This window comes from Telmatherina bonti (assembly GCF_933228915.1).
Source record: "Telmatherina bonti genome assembly, chromosome: 22".
Lineage (NCBI taxonomy): Eukaryota > Metazoa > Chordata > Actinopteri > Atheriniformes > Telmatherinidae > Telmatherina > Telmatherina bonti.
The window spans coordinates 21,415,791-21,438,465 of record NC_136631.1 but is presented as its reverse complement, the minus strand read 5'-3'; the positions used below and the strand labels follow the sequence as shown (position 1 = coordinate 21,438,465).

The 22,675-nt window shown below is 37.7% G+C and overlaps 1 protein-coding gene across 1 annotated transcript; it reads right to left on the bottom strand.

Moving 5' to 3' along the window:
- Window positions 1-1,619: 1,619 nt before the first annotated feature.
- Window positions 1,620-22,666, bottom strand: wdr25 (WD repeat domain 25; the record flags this gene model as incomplete). Its single annotated transcript, XM_079261621.1, has 7 exons — window positions 22,547-22,666; window positions 20,394-21,132; window positions 15,040-15,187; window positions 5,973-6,103; window positions 3,316-3,486; window positions 2,668-2,808; window positions 1,620-1,841 (listed from the first exon to the last, which is right to left on the bottom strand). Exons 2-7 carry the CDS (start codon window positions 21,120-21,122, stop codon window positions 1,620-1,622), a joined length of 1,542 nt encoding a protein of 513 aa, XP_079117747.1. The 5' UTR covers window positions 21,123-21,132; window positions 22,547-22,666.
- Between the last annotated feature and the right edge of the window lie 9 nt (window positions 22,667-22,675).

Below are 22,675 nucleotides of genomic sequence, written 5' to 3'. Positions count from 1 at the left end.
TCCAGCCCTGCTCCAGGACCAAGCGTCTAAATGTCAACATGTTTGTCTGATGTATGGTTATATATTTTTTGCTGTATGTTGATTTACTTAATAAAGATGGGCGTTGGGAAATACACTGAAGACCTCCTGGAATATTACTCTAAATGCTTTACTCATTCATTTGAACATGTTGAATTAACTTTGGCATGCACTGATGCATAGTAAACAACCAATCAAACCTTGTCAATTTGGAATTTATGCAGAACTGATGTGGGTTGGTAAACAGTGCCTACTTACACAAATGGACCAATCAGAACACATTAGGTTCAGGGTTTTCATGATGGAAAACAGCTCCCTTTCACCTCTGTTTATCGTGCAAATATATAAAAATAAAAAAGTTCATTGCCAGCAGAAGTTGTCAGTGATATTCATCACCTGGAGGGGAGTCAGATGAGCAATTTTTTTTTGCCAGTGGCCATTATTTTCCTTTCTTTTAGGATACGTTTTTATCAGTGTTGGTCGAGTTAAAGGGTTTTTCTTAGTCTGGAGACAAACACATTTTTAAAATTTCAAACCTTAATTTTAATGAGTTTCTTTCTTTAAAGCTTTCCTTTTTTGTTATCCTCAGATTTACTTTACCTAACTTCACATCAGCGAACAATATGAGGAGAAAAAATACTTTTTACTAGTGTGCATGTGCAGGTTAACCTGCAGACTACTTGTTAGAAATTGATTTTAAAACAATTTATACAACTTAAATTCTTTGATTTTTTTATTTAAATATAACCAACTATGAGGGTTTAAAAATGGCAAACCTATTTCTTAGGTCACTTTACCAAGCAGAAGAAGGCTATGTTGTGTATTTAAAGATATTTCCATTGCTTAGTGAATAAATATAAGTTTCCGTCTGTGTTTTCAGTGTTCTGTTGTTGACTGGCAGAACTTGACAGTGCTTTGACAGATGACAGCCTCCTTGTCAAGCCTTCAGTTGTCTCTTTGTGATGTTTTAAGCTGGTATGGTGAAGGAAATGCTACATGCCAGGGAGAAAGAAGACAATGAAAACTGATGTGCATGGTGACTGTGGTATAAAAAAAACCCCAGCTTTGATTAAAAGATGCATTGAATGATTTTTATTGTCTTTTGTTTTGACAAAACATTGAAGAACAAAACAAGAAGTCCTCATCTAAATTTGGACCAGAGAGTTAATTGTAAAAGCACTGAGGTTGTGTGCATCCAAACCACTTTCACATTATCTACCTCTTCAGATAAACCTCAATCTGAGTTTAACTCTCCCAACAGCATTAAAGGCTTTAAAAATATCAGTCAAATATGAATAACATGCTTAGCGGCAGATTCAGACAATAAGGATAACAATTTTTTTCTTTTTTTTTATTATTAGCCATAAAATATGAAAGCTTTACAAGATACACAGTGTAAAAAGATGCTGTAAAAGCAAGATTTGACACTGCATTTGCTGACTTTCAGCAGTTTTGTGCAGAGTTCTTATCAGCGCATGCAAAGACATTATCATAGACAGGAGTTTGTGCACACATTTTGACTTCATATAAGGTCATAAATATCATTCTCTGGACCAGCCAGCATCTCTTGTTATCTGTATTTGCTTCTCCACACCCAACTGTTAGTGCCAGATCTTGATCTCGCCTGCCCAGTCACAGGTGGCCACCGTCGCAGGTAGAACAGGATGCTGAGAAACACACAGGCAAGGCTGGCTGTGGGCCTGGAGAGTGTGCAGCATGCGAGCGTTGCTGTAGTCAAAGAAATGAGCACAGCCAGTGGAGCTCCCTGAGGCCAGCATAGTTCCATCCACAGAAAATTCACACCGTACAGAATATCCTTCCACCTAAAACAAAAATTAAACATCAGTTGCGTTGCCGTTCTCTCATTTTCCTGCACTTGTTTTTCCTCCACCCTGAAGAGACTACTGGTCGTTGTGACAGACTGATACTGCTTTAACCATGTCTGACTGCATGGACAGAATCCACCAGGTAATACCAAGTGCTTCATTTCTTTGTGACTGCGGTGAGGAGAGGTGCCCAGATGACTCAAATCTAGTAGATGAGAAGGTTCCCTCAACATGGTCATGGTGAGAGCCGTTCAAAAAAAATTCCCATCACACTGCCATGATCTTTTAAAAGAGAAACATCTTCCATCAGACCAGTGATGATTAAACACTCCAAAACCCTTTTGCGTGCTTAGAAGGGCATTAATGCTTCTCTACATTAGTTACACACTGACTGGTAGAACACACACCCAATGTCAGAGGTTTTTACCTTGAAGGAAGACACAGGAAAGAATGAAAAAGCTTTTTTTTTTTAAAAATTTTAAAAAAATAAAAAAAAGTTCCTGTTTTGTTGTTTATTTTACGTTGTTTTGCACCAACGTAAAGGGAAATAATGTACCTGGAATGTGCAATCATGTTTTTTATTTTATATTTTAAATCAGGAATCTACATGCAACTCTCCAGATTCCAAATGATATTTATTTCCAGTGGTCTGCATATAAATACTGCACTACACTTAGTGTGTTTGCTTTAAAAGGGGCAGTAAATTTTAGTCAGCTATGTACTTACACCTACTTATCGAGGCTAGATTAAAGTGATGGCAAGTAGCAGTCTGTACAGATTAGACCTGCATATTCCCCTCCCTGAGGACACATATGTTACTGACCTTATGTCCTTCAAAACGCCGCCTTTTGTTCATTTTGTAGGGCTTCTGAGAGGAGAATACTGCCACGTAGTTCCCATTGGTCTGAGCAACAAAGGAGTCCTCAAGCGGATGAAGAGCCAGACTTGGGCACGTGTACCGCTCCTGGTGAACATGTAAAAGGTGGACAAAGAACCTAAAATGCTTTATAATACAATGAAATAAACTAAGTATGCGTAATTGGTGTTGACTGATGTTTCAAACAATTTGCACATGTTTTAATTTGTATTCAGAAGAGTTAAAGAATTTAAAGGACTCCTGTGACTTCTTATAATGTTTGATAAAATGTTCAATTTATCAGCTGAAATGCTGCTCAAGGAGAACTTGTTCAACCCAGAAGAAGCACCGACCATGAAAATTACAGTTTTTATATAGCTGACAGTCAGTAGAGCATAGACTTTCTCCAACACTATGTAACTGTCAAAACATGTCAGTTTTGCACACCTCATTACCGACTTGGTCATATTGAGAAGTTCCGACATTCTCGGAAATCTGAGAGGTAATCTTACAGTTTTTCAGCCTTATAGCTGGTTCATTCACTTAATATATATGTCAGACCTGCAAGACATGGAGTAAGGGGGTTATTTTTATACTTTTTGGCAGATTTCTTACATGGTAGATCTGGTTGGAGACTTTAGCTGTGGTCTGGTAGTCCCAGGCGATGAGGGTACGGTCTGCAGAGTCTCTGCTAACACAGTCTGAGCTTGTTATGAAATCCAGTCCACCCCTCAAAAACAGGATGTCCAAAGTCTGCTGGATACCTGCTTTGTACACTTTCACCACCTAGAAGCACACACACACACAGCAATTTATGCACAGATGCACGCATCGTACATGCAAGCCTTTTAGTTTGCATGAGGCACACACATGTGACTAAATGAGCGCAATGCTGCAAACTGTGGAGTGTTACCGTACCAAGCTAATAAAATCCTTCTGTTCAAAAGACAGAAGAACAAGAAGGAGGGAAACATCTGGATCTCTGTCCTTAAGGCAGGATGACACGATGTCAGGTCCACTGTGTCGTTGCACAACAGACTTCTTGTGCAATGAGGACAGTGTGTTCAACATAAGCACTTTAAGCCTGCATTAACATTCATTTTATACCTTTAGTGATGTTTAAATGAACTGGAATTACACTTAAGTGATATTTGTAACATTTCATGTCATGTTTCAACATTTTTATTCTCTTCTCTTCTCAATGATATAAATAAAAAAAAAACAAAAAAAAACAACGGAAAATATACTCCAGAGTTACAACAACTACAACACAACAACTATAGTACACTTCATGTAAAAAGAAAATAAAAATAATAAATTAAGAGTAGGAAGAAGAATTAATCTTATTATCTCTACCCCATCCTCATTTTAAAATAAACCAACTGGATGGCCTCATCTATGGCAAACAATAAGAAAAAACACAGGCAAGAAATACTTTTTTTTTTTTTTTTTAACCCTTTTAACAATTCTATTCATACATTTTTAATATGTACTCTTTATATTTGAATTTAAATTGAAAAGGATTTGAACAACTTTTAAAAACCCCTTTAAGTGTGTTCCATTGTTTTACATCAACCACTAAGACAGTCTTTTGCTTCAGTGTAGTTCTTGCAAAAATGGTATTTCAAATCACAATTTGGTCTACTTGTTTCATCATTTACAATAAAAAGAGTTTGCAGTCCCAGTGGCAACAAGACATGTTGAGCTATATGTGGCTTCCATTTTAATTTGTCATCAACAATAACTCCTAGAAACCTAAATTTAGACACCCTTTCAATACTAATTCCATTTAGACTAAACTTAACATGTTCAGGGCATTTTTGATTTGAAAACAACAAACTTTATTTAACTTCAATTTAAAGACAATTCAAATTAAATTAACATTTAATTTGAGGAAAGAGATGTTTATCTGTTGCAGAGTGTGAGAACTGCTAGAAGTGGCTGATAACTAAAGATCTTGAACCTTTAATCAAATCATAAATTAAATTAATCTAAAGTACTAACAACCTACAGCAATTACATATTCAATTAACTAGATATGTGACTAAATTGATCCTCAATGATAACAAATGTGGTCATTCAAAGGAAACTCCAGGCTCTCACTCTTGACTGGGATAATTTCCCCCCAATTAGAGGGGGTTTGTCAAATGAGGGGGAGTATAAGTTCCACTGCAGAGGCATATGGTCTAACAATGGGTCTAAGGATATCATCCAGGTACCCATGTTCAGAGAATATAAACCAAACAGAGCTCTTGCATCCAACTAGTCCAGACCAGAGTCCAGACTAGAGAGTTTAATCTCTGGTCTTTTAAATCCAGGTTAAAAATATTTCATCCACCTCTGCATGAAATCTGCACAGTAACTTAACTTATCTTGCTTTAATCATTTTCATTTACTGAATGATTTTATTCTTATTTTAGGCCTTTATTGCTGCCTTTTCTGCTTCTCCACACCATTGGTGATGCTTTTAATGTTTAACGTAAAGCACTTTGAATTGTCTTGTATATGAACTGTCTTGTATATGAACTGTGCTATACAAACAAAACTTGTAAATTATCTCACAGATAAAATATAAATTTCTCTATACATATATGAATAGGCAAGTGGCTCTGAAGGTCTTCATTACTGGTTGTGTTGGGTTGTCGTGGTCCGTGCTAAGCTGGTGGGGGCTGTGACCACCTCTTTGAACATAGCTTATCAGCTTGCTGAGTCCATGACGTCACATCAATGGTTGAATGGTTGATCCTTGTGTAAAGTCAGGCGAGTCTTTTCGGTCTGGTGGGGTAGTTTTATCCCACAGAGCAGCAGTTGAAGCATCAGGCTGATAGTCAGGCTGGGCAGTATAACTCTGACAACCTCTTTTCTGACGAGTGCTCCATGCTCTGTCACCGACTGGCAGAAGCATCTCCACCGAACTAAATCTAAAACCCTGCTGGGAAACGACTTGGTTTGCCAGAGGGAGAAATTACATGCACGCTTTCACCTTTGGAGAAAATGACCGAAATGATCATTTAAATTAGTCTATTAAGCATTACAGCAATATTACGTCGCAGGCTCACGTGAACACGTTATACACCCTGAATTAAATTATAGTTTGCTGTGACCAATTTGTGACAACTCACATGAAGCTGGAAACTTGTTGGCACAAATGTGCAGCACATTCAAACAAGGCACACACGTATGTTTCAAGATGACATGCATTATATCTATAACATATAAACATCAGTCAATAGGAATGATCCACCAGCTGTGGGGAGGGTAATAAGTTTAACCTTGCTGCTGCGAGAATCCCAGGCCTTGACCATTGAGCTGTAACCTCCACACAGGAATACCTCCGGGGAGCTGGGGGGTATGGCCACACACATCACTTTGAATTGGTTGTCCAGTTTCACTACCTGCTGCCCTACAGACAGGAAGAAAGACAGTAAAAAAAAAACAAAAAACAAAAAAAAAAAACACATTTGTAAAATGAAAAAGTTATTTTTACTTTCAATCTTCATACGTCACCATGGACATTTCTTTCTCAAGTTACTTTAATTAGAAAATGTAAGAGACAGAAAACATAAGTATGTACTTCTTAATCTGTTGTGAATAAAAATGGATCGTGAGATCTGCAAAACATTCTGTTAGTGTTAATATTGCACACAACATTCCTGCTTTTTCAGAGTTGGTTTGCAGCAGCTCAAAATTGTAAAAGTTGTAAAACTAATTCAGAAGAGGAAAATAAGAGAAAATATAGAAGAACAAACTGGAAGTCTTTGTCAGGTTAAAAAAAAAAAAAAAAAATCAAAACTTGATATTCTAAGATTTAACAAGATATTGAGCTGACTGAATACATTTTATTTGTTTTGCACGAATAACCCTGCGTGTGACGTAACTTATTAAGATTTGTTTCTTGGTTTGGTTTGTGCAAATAAACTGCAATCATTTTGATCAAAGGTTTGATCATATGTGTGCTAATCGGTTAGTAAACCTCTTTCTGAAAAATATTTTTTCAGAATATTGATTACAAATAAAAATGACACCTATACTATGGGTGCAAGATTTTCTGTGAGTGCTGGTTTGTCCATTTTACCATGTCTGTGTAAAAGTCCACTGAGTTTATCACAAGGGCTGTTAGCTTGTTCGTCCTGATGATCCTCTCATGTGTTTCTAAACCTATTAAATCTGCCATTAGTGCAAAGCAACAAAGCTTACAATAACAAATCAAACTATGCCTTCACCTTTGATCAACAGAATTATAAAGAAAACACACACACACAGACAAAAGATGCAATAAAGCTGGTGGTAAACAGCCACAAAAGACAATAAATGGATAAAACTAAGAAGCACCAAGCCCATTCAGTTGCTGTTCTAATTAGTTTTTTTTATCACATCTCTGTCCCTAAAATCTTCTCCAACTGGTTTCATTCATGGATTTTCTGGACTTTTAAACAGAAGAATACTAATCTGCATTTTGTCAGTCTGTTAGAAAAACTTTACTTACTAAGACAAAAAGATTAAACTCACCAAGATGCCATTAAGTTGAGCAAAGAAAACAGAGTGCAACGTTCTATTTTGGCTAAAGGCTGCTTTATCTAAATCAATTTAAAATGTCATATTTAAATATGAAACAAGAAGACTGAGGGGATTAAACATAATTAAGCCTGACAGGGTGCGACCAAAAATTAATTTTCTGAGAAAACGTGAAGCCAGACTGCGAGCCAGAAGCTGAAAGGCTGTGCAAAGTGGAGCACCTTATTAATTCATCCACCAAACAACAAAGACGCCAATCAAAACCATGTGAAGCATTTAACCCACAAAAATGCACGTCATCCCACATATCCTAGAATTTTTCCTCCCAGTCTTAGTTTGGAGTAGAACAGTGACTCACAGCTCATAAAGTTCCCCCAAAATGGCCCTTCTTCCTCTTTGTGGTCGAGGCGTTTGCTCTCAAATTGGTATGCTTTGATCTGATCCAAAGTTTTAACAGGCCATTTCATCAGACTTGCACTTTCCACTTAATTGGCTTACCCACCGCGAAGATGTGTCATGGAGATTTAAAACTTATGTTTGGCAGGACAATGAAAAGTCAACATGCAACTCATAATAAATAGAGCTTCCTCGTGTTTTAATTAAGAAAGATTAATTAACTGGCTAGAGAGGATGGATAAGGGAGGAGGGCAGTGATGGGTTCCTCCCTCATTGAAGCTCTGAAATGCCTGTGATCACACCGTAGAGACAACACACAGATGATATGCAGTAGCTGAAAAAGCAGGGATGAGCCCCGTATGGCAGAAACAAGAAGAGATGAAGCTGCCATTGCTCCTCATTACACAATCAACCAAAACAGTGCCATCACTGCACATGAGGTTAGAAAACCCCAACCAGATATGGCAATCTAGCAATTTCCATAAAAACTAAGGAATGGCATCTGTTTAGGATAATGAATGTAATGTAATGAGTTGATTTGGTGTTTTGTTAAAAAAAAATTTTAAAAATCCTTTTTTCATGTTTAGGGCAAACCTTATTGTTTTCCAAATGTTAACTATTATTGTCAGGACATTGTGGCCAAATTTGACCACCCAAACACCCATGAAAAGTTGTGAAATTTGGTAACCAATGGTCAGCATACACGCCAACGCAAAAATGGCTCCACAGCACCCCCTAGACACAAAAAAAAAATCACCAAAAAATTGGCTTGTGAAAGTCTATTTTGACATCAGACAACGAGATTTAGCACACATGTGGAACACCCCAAGACAAGCAAAAAAAGTCACACACACTCTTGCTGCCATGGCAACAGGGTGTCCGACATCTTTGTGTTTACACTCAGTTTTTTTTTTTTTTCTTTAGATGCATTACATTTGAACGAACTAATCTGAGGGAATTCAAGCGATTCACAAGTTTTGGGACAAGTTTGGGACCAAATGCTTTTTAATAGGACAAACCGTATTACTGTGGTGATCCACGGAAAAAAAGACTTCTCACCATGAAACATGGTTTACTCATATATATAAAAATATGTCTGATCTGCCCCAAAATTGACAGCATTCATATTTGTTCGGCTCTTAGCACACCGTGCATTGTGGGAAGGGGGGGGGGGGGCATGTGACTCGGACCCAATCGATATCCCTTGTGGCTTCAATATTTGTTTCTTTTCTTTGTTGCTAAAGCTACAACCAAAGTCAGGGGTGACATACTGTAAGTGAGCATGTTGATCCATCAGAATAAAAATCCATGGCGGTTATAAATTAGAGCGAAACTTCCACATCATACAAACGGATCACAAACAGCGCACACAAACTAAACCTTTGGGTCGGCTGGGAATATTAATGCAGAAATCCCAGAGGTGACAGAGCAACTGGAAAGCAGCCATGTGGCTGAAAACTTTTCACAGGAAGTTGGCAGCTTTTATGTGATTCAACGACAGAAGGACACACATTAAAACCGGCAATGCCTCGGAGCGGTTCTGCATTTATTTGTGAGGCAAGTGACACTTTTTGCCTTTTGAAGCAAAGATCTGTTTTATTTTCTATGACACAGAAGAATACAACCTGTGGTAAGGTAGCAAGTTACCATTGTACAATGAAGCTTTCAAAGTGGGTCAAAATGCAGATTATGCTTGCCTGTGGCATTTGGAGAAAATGGTAAGGTTTGTGTGTGTGTGTGCGTGTTCATTTCCTAGCTAAAAGCTCCTGCTGTAAAACCACCACAGTGTAACATGTACTACTGAGAGCATGTAAATGAGTGTTTAAAGTGCTATAAGATAAAAATCTCATAACAAAGTCTGAAAATATCTTTCTATTTGATAAAGTCTTGTAGATTTTTTTTTTTTTTTTTTTTACAATGTCTTTCAAAGTTTTTATGTATCAAGACAATAAAAATAGCTCACGCTAACCCCAGCTTTGAAACTTTATAAATGCATCTATAAATTACCACCAACAGTGTGCCATTATGTGTCACTGTTTATTCAACATGAACAAGGCCACTATGATTATTAAACACACTGAAATGTGAGGCCATCTGATCTTTAGCAAAAGCTCGCCTTAATTCTACCTGATTTTTCACATGCCGCTTCTCTATTTCGTCTTAGATTTAGTTCAATAATTTATTTTGCCATTTGAGGTGGCATTTATCTCATCCCAAGCCCTGTAAGAAACAGATGGTTTAATTCATCATGTCTTGGCATTTTCTACATCACTGAACTAATTTGCACAGTGTTTGGTTGCTGATGCACTCTGCATGTTTTACTGCACTTTCACAGTGTTCTCATATTTCTTTTTTCTGTTTGGTTTTTTATTTAACCAATTTCACTGTAAGTGTATTTATTTATAGCGTGCACAACTTTATTTTTTATTAGCCGATAGAGGGTGTTAAAACATTAAACTTCCTTTCTGCTGTATGTGCAGATTGGATTGAAATTATCATCCACTGTGGATTTTTGTTGCCAAATTACAGCTTATTAAATGGTTAAATTACAATGGTTGGTGGTTGCCCAGGGCAACTAAAATCTATTCCAGCAGAAAAGTCATATCATGTCTGCAGATGTTCAATCAGGCATCACGCATAACTTTAAAGCAGCTTTTTTTTTTCATTCTGACACCTGCTTTGTAGTTGTTAGTTGTTCACAAGGCATCCATAATGCTTCGTGCAAAGTCTGTTAACCAATCACAGACTGCGTTCAGGACCTACCTGTGAATTTACAATCTCAAAGACAGAGCACAATGGATCAGCATAAAATAGGCTTACAATTCTCTAACTAAGTATGTTTTACCACTGGGATTAAAAAGCCAATAAAATCAAATTGAAACAAATGTCTCAAAACACCCAAAACTAACCGGTAGAGATGGTTCATGCAGGTTTATTTCCATAATTTTAAAAAGAAATTCCTCACATTTACTGCAAATTTAGCTCTACCAAACAGTAAACCAGGACCTTAAAGGGTTAAAGAATCTCCACTTCACTGCAAAGAGAGCTCAAGTGAACACAAGAAGTCCTGGTTAAAAGAATTGAGAGGCTCTGCTTTACTGTGAAGAGGGAAACAATTACTTTCTTCCTGATTACAGTCTGTCATGAAAAACATGTTAGTTGCATATACTGCAAGAATGATAGGAGAAGCCTTATTAAGTTTTCAAATATTAATGTCATTATTATTTTAAACCCTTTATTTAAAGCTGCCCTGGGTGTCATATAGCCATCACTATAAAACCTCTAGTTATGGTAAGAGGACAAAACCACAATTATGCCTGTCTGCATTTCAATGATCAAGGGTGAAATTGTGATTGTAGCTCGTTTCTCATTTTCTTTTTTTATGCATGAAAGTCACTGGGATTAATATGTCAGTGACTTCATCTCAGCTCTGCAGCTACTACACTCGACTACAGTTGTGAAAGAAGTGCACTGAATTCCCAACTCCCACATTAATATGCAGCTAAATTGAATTAGTTCATCTCAGGCTGCCATAGGAATGCAGTATTATTGTGCTCTCCTGCCAGCACACACATGCGGTCTTCACGCTCAGAAACAATAAAGTTTATTTCATTTCAAACATAATTAAATAATAGTAGAAGGCAGAATACATCTAATGAAATCCAAGTTAAAAAAAAAAAAAAAGTCTGCTGCTGGACTAATATCTTACTCAGTTTTTTAAAGTGCCAAGCACGACGTTGGTGATCAAACAAGCTCCTGTTTGTTTATGGTTGTGGTTAGTGACGTTCCAGTATAAGGTCATGGTGGCCGCTCCTGTGGTGATGTATCCATTATTGATTCTTTTCCTGTAGCTGCCTGTGTGTTTAATGGGCTGGCCAAGCTATTATCCGTAGGCTTTATTGATAGTATTGATACTCATGCTGAGAGGGGAAGTGCACACAGCAGCAAGTTATCATTGCCAAATGCTGACCCAGGAGATGTAGATACCACAGAGGCTTCTAAATCATTTAAATTTTATTCAGTCACTTAGTTTTTGCACTTTAGGTTAGTCTCTGTATTTTTTTTTTCCTTTATCCATTAACACCTGCCCAGTATTTAAAGATCCCAGAACAAATAAGGACTATTACTGGCCACACTTCTTGAAACTTAAAAAATCCTAATTTAGTGTTTCAAACTAATCAGGAATTGGTCTTTCTGAGGTCAGATGTCTGTATGAGTTATTCACATCATTACTGCTGTTATGTGTGCTGGGCGAGGAGGAAAACCAAAGTATTGATCTTTTGTTAATGTCACCTTGAAACTGTTTGTATACTCACTAAAGGGGCAGAAAATGTACATGAAAAAAAACCAGAAAGTATGGCTTTACCAAGCATGAAACAGAAAAATCCTGAAAACGGAAAAAAAAACAAAAAACCTCAATATAAATTTGATACCACTTATGTTAAAAACAGTGTGTCGGGGTGAAAGTGGCAGGGATTAAATAAGAAATTAATTAAATAAATAAGAACATAATAATAAAAAAAACAAAAAAAAAAACATTTTGTACAGGGAATTATAACGTATAAAAAGTATCTCGAGACAAAACCAACTTAGATAAAGAACTTAACCCAAGTTATAGGTCTGCATGCCTCAACTGCACAGCAGGGTGTTCAAAGACGCTCACGCTAGCCAGACCCGCTGCTGCAACACAGAACAGACGGAGATTCTGCCACTCTGTACACACTGAAAAAGGCTGAAATTAAATATTGCACGTCTGTGATGTTTGAGCCCCCAGGCTGCACAATATCAAAAAGAGACATGAGTCTGTTGCGGAAAACCCACCACGGACTTGGTAACACTTCAGAAAAATCTCTGTCAGTAAACACCGTGTGCACATAAGTACAAGTAGGAACGATTTCCTGATGCACGGTCGCCTTTTCTCCCTCGAAGCTCATAGAAGATGGAATGAGGTGAAGTGAGAAACTGTCCTGGGGTCTGATGAATGATATAAAAGATTAAGAATTTTTGGAGCTGCCACCCAAACAATGATGGCCTTCTCCTTCAAGGATGGTCTTGCTTATTTTAAAGAAATCCTAAAGTGATTTCTGCACAAATTACAAGTGAGGTTGAACCCCAAATCTGCTCACACCCAGACAGTGTAAGAGCAAGCTGATTACTAAGCATTTCTGCCTTAAATGTTCAAAGCAACATCTGACATCTGCAATTTCCCTGTGCTCAAAGCAGAGAGAGCATTTGCAGTTTAAAGCTCCTAAAAAAAAAAACCCAGCATATTGCTTCATTTAAACTGTGTGTGTCCTTTTTAGGTAAAACTATTAACATTACACCGTGAAAGAACAAATCCAATACTGGGCAAGTTAAGATTCTGTGTAAATATAAGAAAATGAAATCCTCTGCAAATCTTATAAACCCCTTTTTCATCCCAAATTGAATTTAACCAAGATTAGATGTTGAACTGAGACCTTTTACTATTTCAAGGAAATTATTGTGTCACTTTGAATATGATGGCAGCAACACTTCTAAAGAAAAAAAAAAGTGGGAACAAGGTGGTGTTTATCTTAGGAGGAATGAGGTCCAATTCTTGTTTGATGCAGGATTCTCGCTTCTGAGCAGTCCACAGTCTTTGTTCTTATATTTGACGAAGGTTTTCCATTTATGAAAGCTCTGGACTGCAGGCAAGTCAGTTCAGACATGTTGTCTGGATGAGAGCATATTTTGCTACAAAAGCTCGAATGCATGACGCGGAGTCAAGAACACCGCGTCATTATAACCTTGTAATGCACGGATGCTTGGTGTTTAATACGCCTATACCATGGTCCCACGCAGTATACATTTTATAACAAATTTGTATTTCTTTCCTAAAACACTTGCTAAATATGCTAAAGTATAGGAACTATTTTATGTGTGCCTCAGTGTACTTTTCATCCTAAACAACCGTTGTCAAGCTACAGAGTGTTTCTATCATTCACCTGTAAGAACACAGCTGATCTGAACCAGCTGATTAATGCGATGCTACGGTGACGCCCCATAAAGGAGGGATATTACAGTCATTTAACTTGCCAAACTACGTGTGCGTTTATATAAAAATAATTCTAGTTGTCACTAGAATTATCACTGACCATGGTATATGTAAAATGTGTTTATTTGGGTCTTAAAACATCAACAGACAAAAGGAAACAGCTGTAAACTTCTGCTTTGACAGACATATTTAGTTTACTTGATATTATAAATATAGTTTAAAACAAATGTATGCTTATTTCTTTTCTTTGTGTTTAACAGGTCTGTACGGAGGCTTTGTCTCCAGGCATTGTGGACTTACTGGAGAATTCCATAAGGAGACCAGACTCCCTGTCCTGTGCTTGGGTACCTCTTTTTTTTGTATGTTGTATTTTAAGCAGTGTTGAGAATGCAAACAATAACATATTAATAAAACAGAACGCGGCAGCACTGTACACCAAGGAAGGGCTGACGAGCAGCGAAGACAGAGAGGCTGACATTCAAGGTAAAAACTGCATGTTGTCATTATTTTAATGATCCCAATAAAAAAAAACTTACAAATCATGTTTTCATGAGTTCATGTCTCATTAATAGGAGCCCAGGCTTCTTTAGGGGGCACTGTGGCTGCAGGGGTTGAGCAGCTTTTCTCTTGTGATAGAAGAGTGACTTTTCTGTTGTGCAAAGATCCCCAATAATCTGTTAACTTAGCTTCCATAAAGCGGTCTAGCTCAGTACAAAATATACAGTTTTGGTTTTTTTTGTAACTTCTCATCCAACTCCACACCAACAACAAAGTGGGAACCGCATCATGTTTAAATAATGGCATTGCTTCATTTGTTGTTTTGTTTGGAAGCACTTCTCTCACCTCTTCTTACCACCTATAAACTAAATTTCACATTAAAGTCACATTAAAAATGTCAGTTTTATCTTTAAATTAGTGATAACTGGTTAAAAAATGAGTTTTTTAACTTCAGTTGGATGAACCTTTGAAATGGGACATTTTTCCTTTTATATTTCAGCTTTAAATGCAATTTTTAAAGGCTCCCCCTCAAATTGGCCACAACTATAAAGATAGAGTGAGAGAATTGCAGCTTCACTATTCATAAAATAGGCTTCTAACAGGTTTTTCAGGCTTACATACACTCTTTAGATGAATTACAATATACATTTTTTAAAAAAAGGGATCGCATGAAGTATACCTGCCAAGATTCTTCCACTTTGGCTGGAAAATGTTTAATGAGAAGCAGCAAAAAGTGAATTCAGTAGGTTAGGATACAAAAAAAAATCAAACTATTCACACCACAGGCTTTCTGGTTTAGTGTACCTGCCACACGAGAAGGACTGACTCGCAATATACTTCCATAAGTGTAATCCTGCAGTTTATTTAGCAACATTTAGTTCTTTGGGACTGCAGACAGAATCGCTGCTACTCACCCGTCTCCACGTCAGTGATCAAAGCCGTGTTGTCAAATGAGCCGGTGAGGAGCTGTCGCCCACAGGGGGTCCAGCAGGCATCACGCACAGCTCCCGAGTGGCAGGTGTAAACCCTGAGGCACCGTCCACTCTCTGCCCCATCCCACACCTGCCAGACATGAACACAAAGAAAAGTCACAAATACACCAAGACTGCAGCATAAAAGGCATTTGTTACCGACTGTGGAGAAGAAGTGCTGGGGGAAAGATTTGACAGATGTGTGAAAGAAAAAAAAAAAAAGAGATGAACACACAACAAAATAAAATAAAAAAAAAACCATTGTATGAATAGTTTGTGTGCAACATTTGTAAGTTCACAACTGATTAATAAAAAAGAAAAACTATCACAATGGCGACTTCTGCATTCTCTGCATGCTGTAACTGAACAACATGCAGAAAAAAGTTTTAAGGCAGTTTAATAAAACGATGTTGACTGCATATTAGGATGCTTCTGTAAGAATAAAATTCCTCTGCAGTCCAGCGGCTCTAAAAAGTCTTCAGAAACGCTCAAGGACCTGAAATGATTTCTTGTGTGAGAGCTTGGGAAATTTCTTGGCTTTGTTGAGGCTTAGAAAGATGTCAAAGCAGCTAACTCATAATTATAGTTTAATGAAACCAAATGAAAGAATTAAGCAAAGTGAAGCAGGAAAGCATGGCATTATGGTTACAATAATCAAGTTTGTTTGTGGGATAAGGATCAAAAGCAACCTTTTCCTATTAATCAAACTGATTTGCTTTGAATGTGCCGAGAAATCAGTTCGGAGTGGGGTGTAATGGCTTTAATGGCTTTGTGTTGTCAGAGGTTTTCTCTGATAACCGACAGAGCAGAAAGAAAAGTACCCGACTGCCTTTGGTTTGTTGAGGTTGCCAATGCCACATAACGAAACGCCTCTCTGCTTTGAAATATGATATCATGGAGAAAATAAAGCATGTTAATGAAGGAGGCGTTCATCAACTGGAACGTCCTGTTGCTGATTTTGCTTTAGTCTTCAGTCATTGTACCGGACTTCAAAAAGATCCCTTGGCAAGAACGGTGATCAGCATGGCGTGTTTTTCATCAGGGTGCTTGTTTTTCTGTCAGACATGCCAAAACACAGAAGCATCTGTCTGACGCTCTGCTTGAAATCCAATAGGTGGTCCAAACTGGTGCCTGCTGAGGTGCACTAATGATGAGAAATTTTTTGCTTCCCCAAGCTTTACCAGGGCCACAGAGGAACTTTGAAGATCTCTTTGCCTCTCTCTGTCCTTCATTATTAAACATAGCTCCTCTACACGACGTACAAAAAACACACTGTGCCGAAGCCCCCACAGGGGACGTAGAAGAGGGATGGACAGAGAAGACTGATACATTAATCCAGCAGGCGGTGCCTCAGCAAGCAGAATACCAGAGATGCCTCCAGGGTGGAAAAAAAAGAAACAGACAGAAATAGAGTCACACTTTTAATTGTAACGTGTTAGATATTGGAGTGATAAATCTTACAGAAATTCTTCTATTCGTGGTGCTGCAGGATGTGGCAGTTTTCTCTGTGATCTTCAGCCAAGAGAAACACTGCCATCATAAGGTAAGAAGAAAAGCACCTGATGATATCGCCATAAAACGTACACCTAAGCAAGCTCCTTCAAGTCACACAAAGTCCCAGGCTGCTTCTTATGAATGACAGCATTAACCACCATACCAAAACCATTCAGTGCAAAACACACACGTTTGCAAAAACACAATTACACCCGAGGCTTGTGCGCTGGTGAAAAAAGAAGAGAGCTTGTTTAATTTCACCAGCCACTTAGCAGACACGCAGAGCAGATCCATGCAAATGACTCATTGGGGTTATCTGCTTTCTAAACAACTCCTGATAATTAAAAATAAATTGGTATTGCTGTTATCAACTAAAATGCGCTAGTTTACACCTGCCGTAGCCATGGTGACAAGAGATGAAAACAGGCTGGAATAATAATGGCTTGACAGACAGGATGGAGAGAAAAGATGTCGGAACATGAAGGGTGCCAGCGAAAGGAACACAAGCGCAGAGGAGAGCGTTCAGACTTCATTGATTACGTCCCCACGCTCTATTCAGCCAATGCAGAACAGAAAACAAAGGCTGAAGTCGAAGCAGTGAAAGGCATGACAGAGAAGGCAGCGGATGTTGAGAAGGGTACCATTATGACTATCTGAAATAATTTAATTTAAAAAAAAAACCAATGTATTAAAGACATTATATTGCATTCAAGGCTTGTTTTTTATTCAATCACATTCTTACATGTGATTTTACACACCAGACAGTGTTGAATAGTGCTGCACAAATATTTGTACCCATCAGTTTTAAAGCCCAGAATTTTGACTACATTTTACAGTAAAGAAAACAAATTAACTCACTGCACATTTTAAACTGTGAAACATAAATCCAATTGATGACATCATATTGATTCATTCAAATAAATACACAAAAAAAAAACCAGTAAAAACTGTTTTTACTTGTTGTGGAAAGAAAAATATTGTTACTAGACTTTTATAATTCAAAACAAAAATGAGCTGTTTAAAGTCAACATGAAGCAAACAGAAAAGGTCTTAATTTCCTCGTTTCACCTGTTGACACAAGACTCAAAGGTTGAATTAAATAAGGACATCTGTAACAGTTTCTGCAGAGTATTTAAAAGAAAAAAATTCAGATAGACCAGAGTCAAAAAGGTTTTCATGGACAAAGACCAAAAAAGACGCTGCTGCTAGTGCTGAAAGACACAAAAATACTGTTTTCAATATCTGTCAGAGTTGAGCGACTGACTCTCTGCCTTAGTTTTCTGTGGAGAGAGGAAACTAAAGTGATAGCTTGTTACATGAGATGAAGCCCAAAAAGAAGCAAGCAGTCAACCTAGAAGTAATTGAAAACACGGTAGCTTGGATCCTCCTGTGATTTGCAACATGTAAGTACTGAACACACTGAATTTATCAAAGTGTAGCATAATACAGCATTTGAGAGTGAAATGTGTTACCCAGAGCCCAAAAGTGACTATTGAGACAAAGGTATTTGCTCTACTGAAAAACTACAACCAGTTGAAACATAGAACGATGGAAACTGTTAGAAACAATTTTTCTGCTTTGTGCATCTCGCCAAAATATTTAAATTAGGGACATACTGATGTTGAAATAACCACATCCATTAGAGAGAGATTAATCATTGAACCCAGTTACGCATGAACAACAAAGTTATACCTCGTGCCTAAAAGCCTGTTTTTGAAATTATCGCAGTGTAAGAATTTCATTTTGGGCATTTCGGTGCCTTGTCAAACATGTGATCATACTCCATGAAAACCAACTTTATCTTCCTTATATGTTAAGATTTCAGGCTAAAGGATGACCGCAGGATGATTTGATAATCACACAGTGAACCACTCAGTAGCTGGCATCTTGGTCCTCATTCTTTACCAGTGAACTGTGCCATCACTCGGTATTGGGAAGTATTTTAATGGAATGTAAGTACTGAAAAAATTATCATCCTGAATATCCCTACTTTCAGCTATGAAAGTAGTTACTGTTTCATTAGCTGTGATGGACTGGTGACCTGTCCAGGGTATAACCTGCCTCTCGCCTGCTAATTGCTGGGATGGGTTCCACTTTCCCCAGAACTGGGCTAAGCCGTATAGAAAAATGAATGAATGAATGCTTATTTCATTGGATTTATTTCTTCATATATTAGAAATATATAATTTATTTTAAGTTATATAGGTGCAAATGATTTTTAAAAAATCATTTTTCTACAATTTACCACCTGATGAAAAGCAAAGGAACTATTTTTTAATCAATGTAAAATCCTCTTTTGTTCCTTTTAGCAAAAAATACTCACTTCAATTGCAAAAAGGAATATGTTGTTCTTTAATGGAATACTTTATCTCAAGTGATGGGAAACAAGATGTTTTTCCAGATTTGCTATTCCACAAAGTCAGTGTGGGGCTTTTTCCCCTCCACAGATGGTGTGTGATTAACCCGTTGATATAAAGAAAATCCACTGATCAGAAGTCTTAGTTAGTTAACATGATATTCTTTTTTTTTTTTTTTTTTTTTTTACTTACCAACAGTAAAAACCACAAATATCTCCTTTACTCTCCTTTGTGAAAAAGATGAAAAACTTGTCATCATAGCCTCTCTAATTCATCCTCAGCTGTTACTAAATTCATTTTACTGATTGGCATAAACAGGTGAGACCGTCAGGAGCTACTGCACTGTTGCTATGGTTACATTTTCAGCCAAACTGGCAAAAAAAAAAAAAAGCAGGATTTTCTGCAAGCATGGTGTGAAAAACGTCCACAGTTCCAAAACGCACAACAACACACTGTGATGCTGAAGGAAGGTGTGGCCTCTTGATGCTCAACAGTATTAAAAAACATGAAAACTTTTTTTTCCTGCTTGCTCCTGGTTTCAAAGAAATGACTGAGTGAAATATTCTACGATAGAGAAGAAGGGGAAATTCTTGCATACAAACAACCGAGCCCTCGCCTCCTCCCGTCCTCTCTCTGTCTCCACCATCTGCTCCAAACAGCCCTCTCCAGGTGCCAGGAGAGGTGGCTGCCATACCACTGCACTAGTATGATTATGCAAATGAACTCATTCATATTTAAATCATTAATTAGTCAGAGTTCTCAAAGGATATTGGAGGGATACACGATTTCATACCGGCAGGAAAACATTTAGGCAGTGGCAGGCACAAAACTGCATTGCTTGACCTTTACAACTTGGGAATGAGGGATTGTTTTCCAGGTGTGAAAGAGAGAGAAGGAGGGGGGAGGAAGAATCAGAGAGAGTGAGACAGAAAAAGAAGAGAAAGCAAGCGAGAAAGGGCAGTCCCATGGGTCCTGACACACATCCAGCTGACAGTGACAGATACAATGCTAAAGGAAGTGATTTGTGGTACATTTACAAATTGAGGAAGCAGGGCAGACATGATGTCTCTGTCTGTAAAACTGCTTATTACACTAAATGTGTGGTAAATAACTTCACCCACCTTAATGTGCTGTGCATCAATCCAAAAACTGCTCTGATAAATTTATTTTTTGCCTTTTAAGAAAGTACTAAACACAACTTTACAAGTGTTACTGTAATACTGGATGTGAGCATCTTGGTAGCAAATAAAATGTATTACATGGGAAGAAAAACTGTATGAAGAATAAGAATTACAGTTATTTTAATTATAATGGTATAGGTCAGGTTAAATAAAGGGCTTCTATGATGTGGATCTCAATATATTCCTGCAGTACATGAGCACTGAGTTCTGTTTGTCATGGCTTCCTAAGCTAAGCAGCATCATTTTTAGCTGTGGCTGTCTTTACCTTGAAAGTCTTGTCCATGGAGGCAGACAGCAGCAAGTGACTCAGATGAGGTGCATGACACCACTGCACTGTGTTGACTGGGCCCTGGTGGCCATCCAGGCTCATTAGAACCCTCCTGGGAATCCCTGCTGCTCTGGGCTTTTCAGCAAGATAGGGCTTGACTTTAGCTGACACATCAGAGAGCATTTGACTTTCCCTGCTCAGACTCCCCGGGACTTGGACTGATGGGTACTTTGGGTTTATTGTCTCTACCGAAGTGGTAAGTCTCTGTCTCTTAGGGATGTACGGCCTGACACCAGACGGGGCAGCGGATTGTCTTTTTGTTGGGTTAGACCCATTGTTGAAGCTTTTTGGAATGCAAGAAGGAGCCTGCAGAGGTGGAATCTTCCCCTGAGTCACAGGGAAACTAAAATAAGCTGCATTGTCTCTAGGATTATTGTCTTTACCTTCAGTACAATATTCTCTTTTCAAGCCTGTTTGGCTCTGTGGTTGAGAATAAAGATGCAACAAAGAACTGCTTCTTCCTGTGGTACATCCTTGATATCCTAAAACTGCATGGTCAAAGACTGCACTTTCAGAGCGGGACATGACTTCAAAGTTAGAACATCCTTCATCCGCTTGGTTGTGCTCACAAGACACAGTCTGGACAGAAGATGATGTTCCATCCTCCTTTGGATCCAAGGAATCGTCCTCTGACTCTGAGTCATCATAGGCTACTAATGAAGACATCTTCAAGGACCTTGAAAATAACACAGCAGTTAGCATTGCAAATTTATTAAAGGCCCAAAGGCGCCATCTAGTGGCCATTGAAAATGTTGCACTTACAGGCTCATACCTGTCATTTCACAACAAATTTACAAATGCTGTGCTGGAAAATTATAAACAATACTTATTTCCTGCATTTAATTTCAATATAGACGAGGTGCAGGAGATGTTTTCCTGGGGGTTCTACTTAGAGCTTTTGTCTAAATAAGATCTGATTACTTCAATATGCAATACGCTGATGCATACAAATAACATGGTCAATTCCATGACAAAAAAAAAGAAGTAATATTAATATTAATAATATTAATTAATATTAATAAGTTGGGGTTCCTTAAATATTGAAATAAAAATGATACTAATGTCTCCATTACCAAATAAAATTCATTTTTTAGGTTCAAAACCTACTGATGGTCAAATCAAACATGATTTCATATGCAGTTATGGTACAAACCACTGGACCTACACCAACCTACTTATCTACCTGCACTGGAATAAAGAGTATAAAACAAAAGGATGGATGGATTGTATACTTATACACATTAATTCTCATTGCAACATGGTCATTTTAGATGGTTAAACAAATTAACGACTAACTAATGATTTACCTAAAACCCCTGGGTACTTGGTGTACTATTTCTTTAAGCTACTTTTTAAACATGATGAAAATTAACTATAGTAATTATTCGCAGTGGAACTGTCATTCAACTACCAAATCTTCCAATGACACTAAGCCCACTCCAGGTTACCTGTTTGGTCATCTGAATATGTATTAAAAATGTAGCACACCTAGGAGAATGGTCTACTTTTGGTAATGCGCATGGCTTGCATAGAAATCAAAAAACAAAATTCGCATGTGCCTAACTGGACCCAAATTAAACATACCACCGACTTACCAAATAATTTATATTGCATAGTAATTGCACATCGTAACATTATGTCATACTCATAGCTGCAGCTGAAGGACATCTCACTGAAAAACTTTCACACAACTTATTAAATGATAGAAACTGTATCAGGTTCTTGTGCCTTAAATCAACTTTCTTTTCTGAAATAATATAACAATTCAAACAGGTCAAATCAACGATTGTGGGAACAACCAATCGTATACATTGAACACTGTTCAGTAAAGATGTTTTGAGACTTTCTACATCCGTTTACGTAGCCTAAACCGACAAATACAGCAATTTCACTTCCAGTATACTACAACCTAACGACAGGATATGCTAATTGTCAAAACAGACATGTTATCAATATGTGCCTAGAATTCCTGTCGAAACAGCTTTCTTGTAGCAAAATAAACAAACAGTAACTTTCATCCAGTCTAAAAGCTAAATGTGATGTATCATATGAAGGTAAGCAGCCCAGTAAACCTTCCCTTCGTCTCGTACCTGCTGCCTGGAGATCACAGACTTATCCAACCTCTGAGCCCTGTTATAGTGCAACACCCTGCAAAATTTGGTGGGGTAAATATACCATGCCAAAATAAAAGACACGTTTGAATTTATCGGTATTACTAA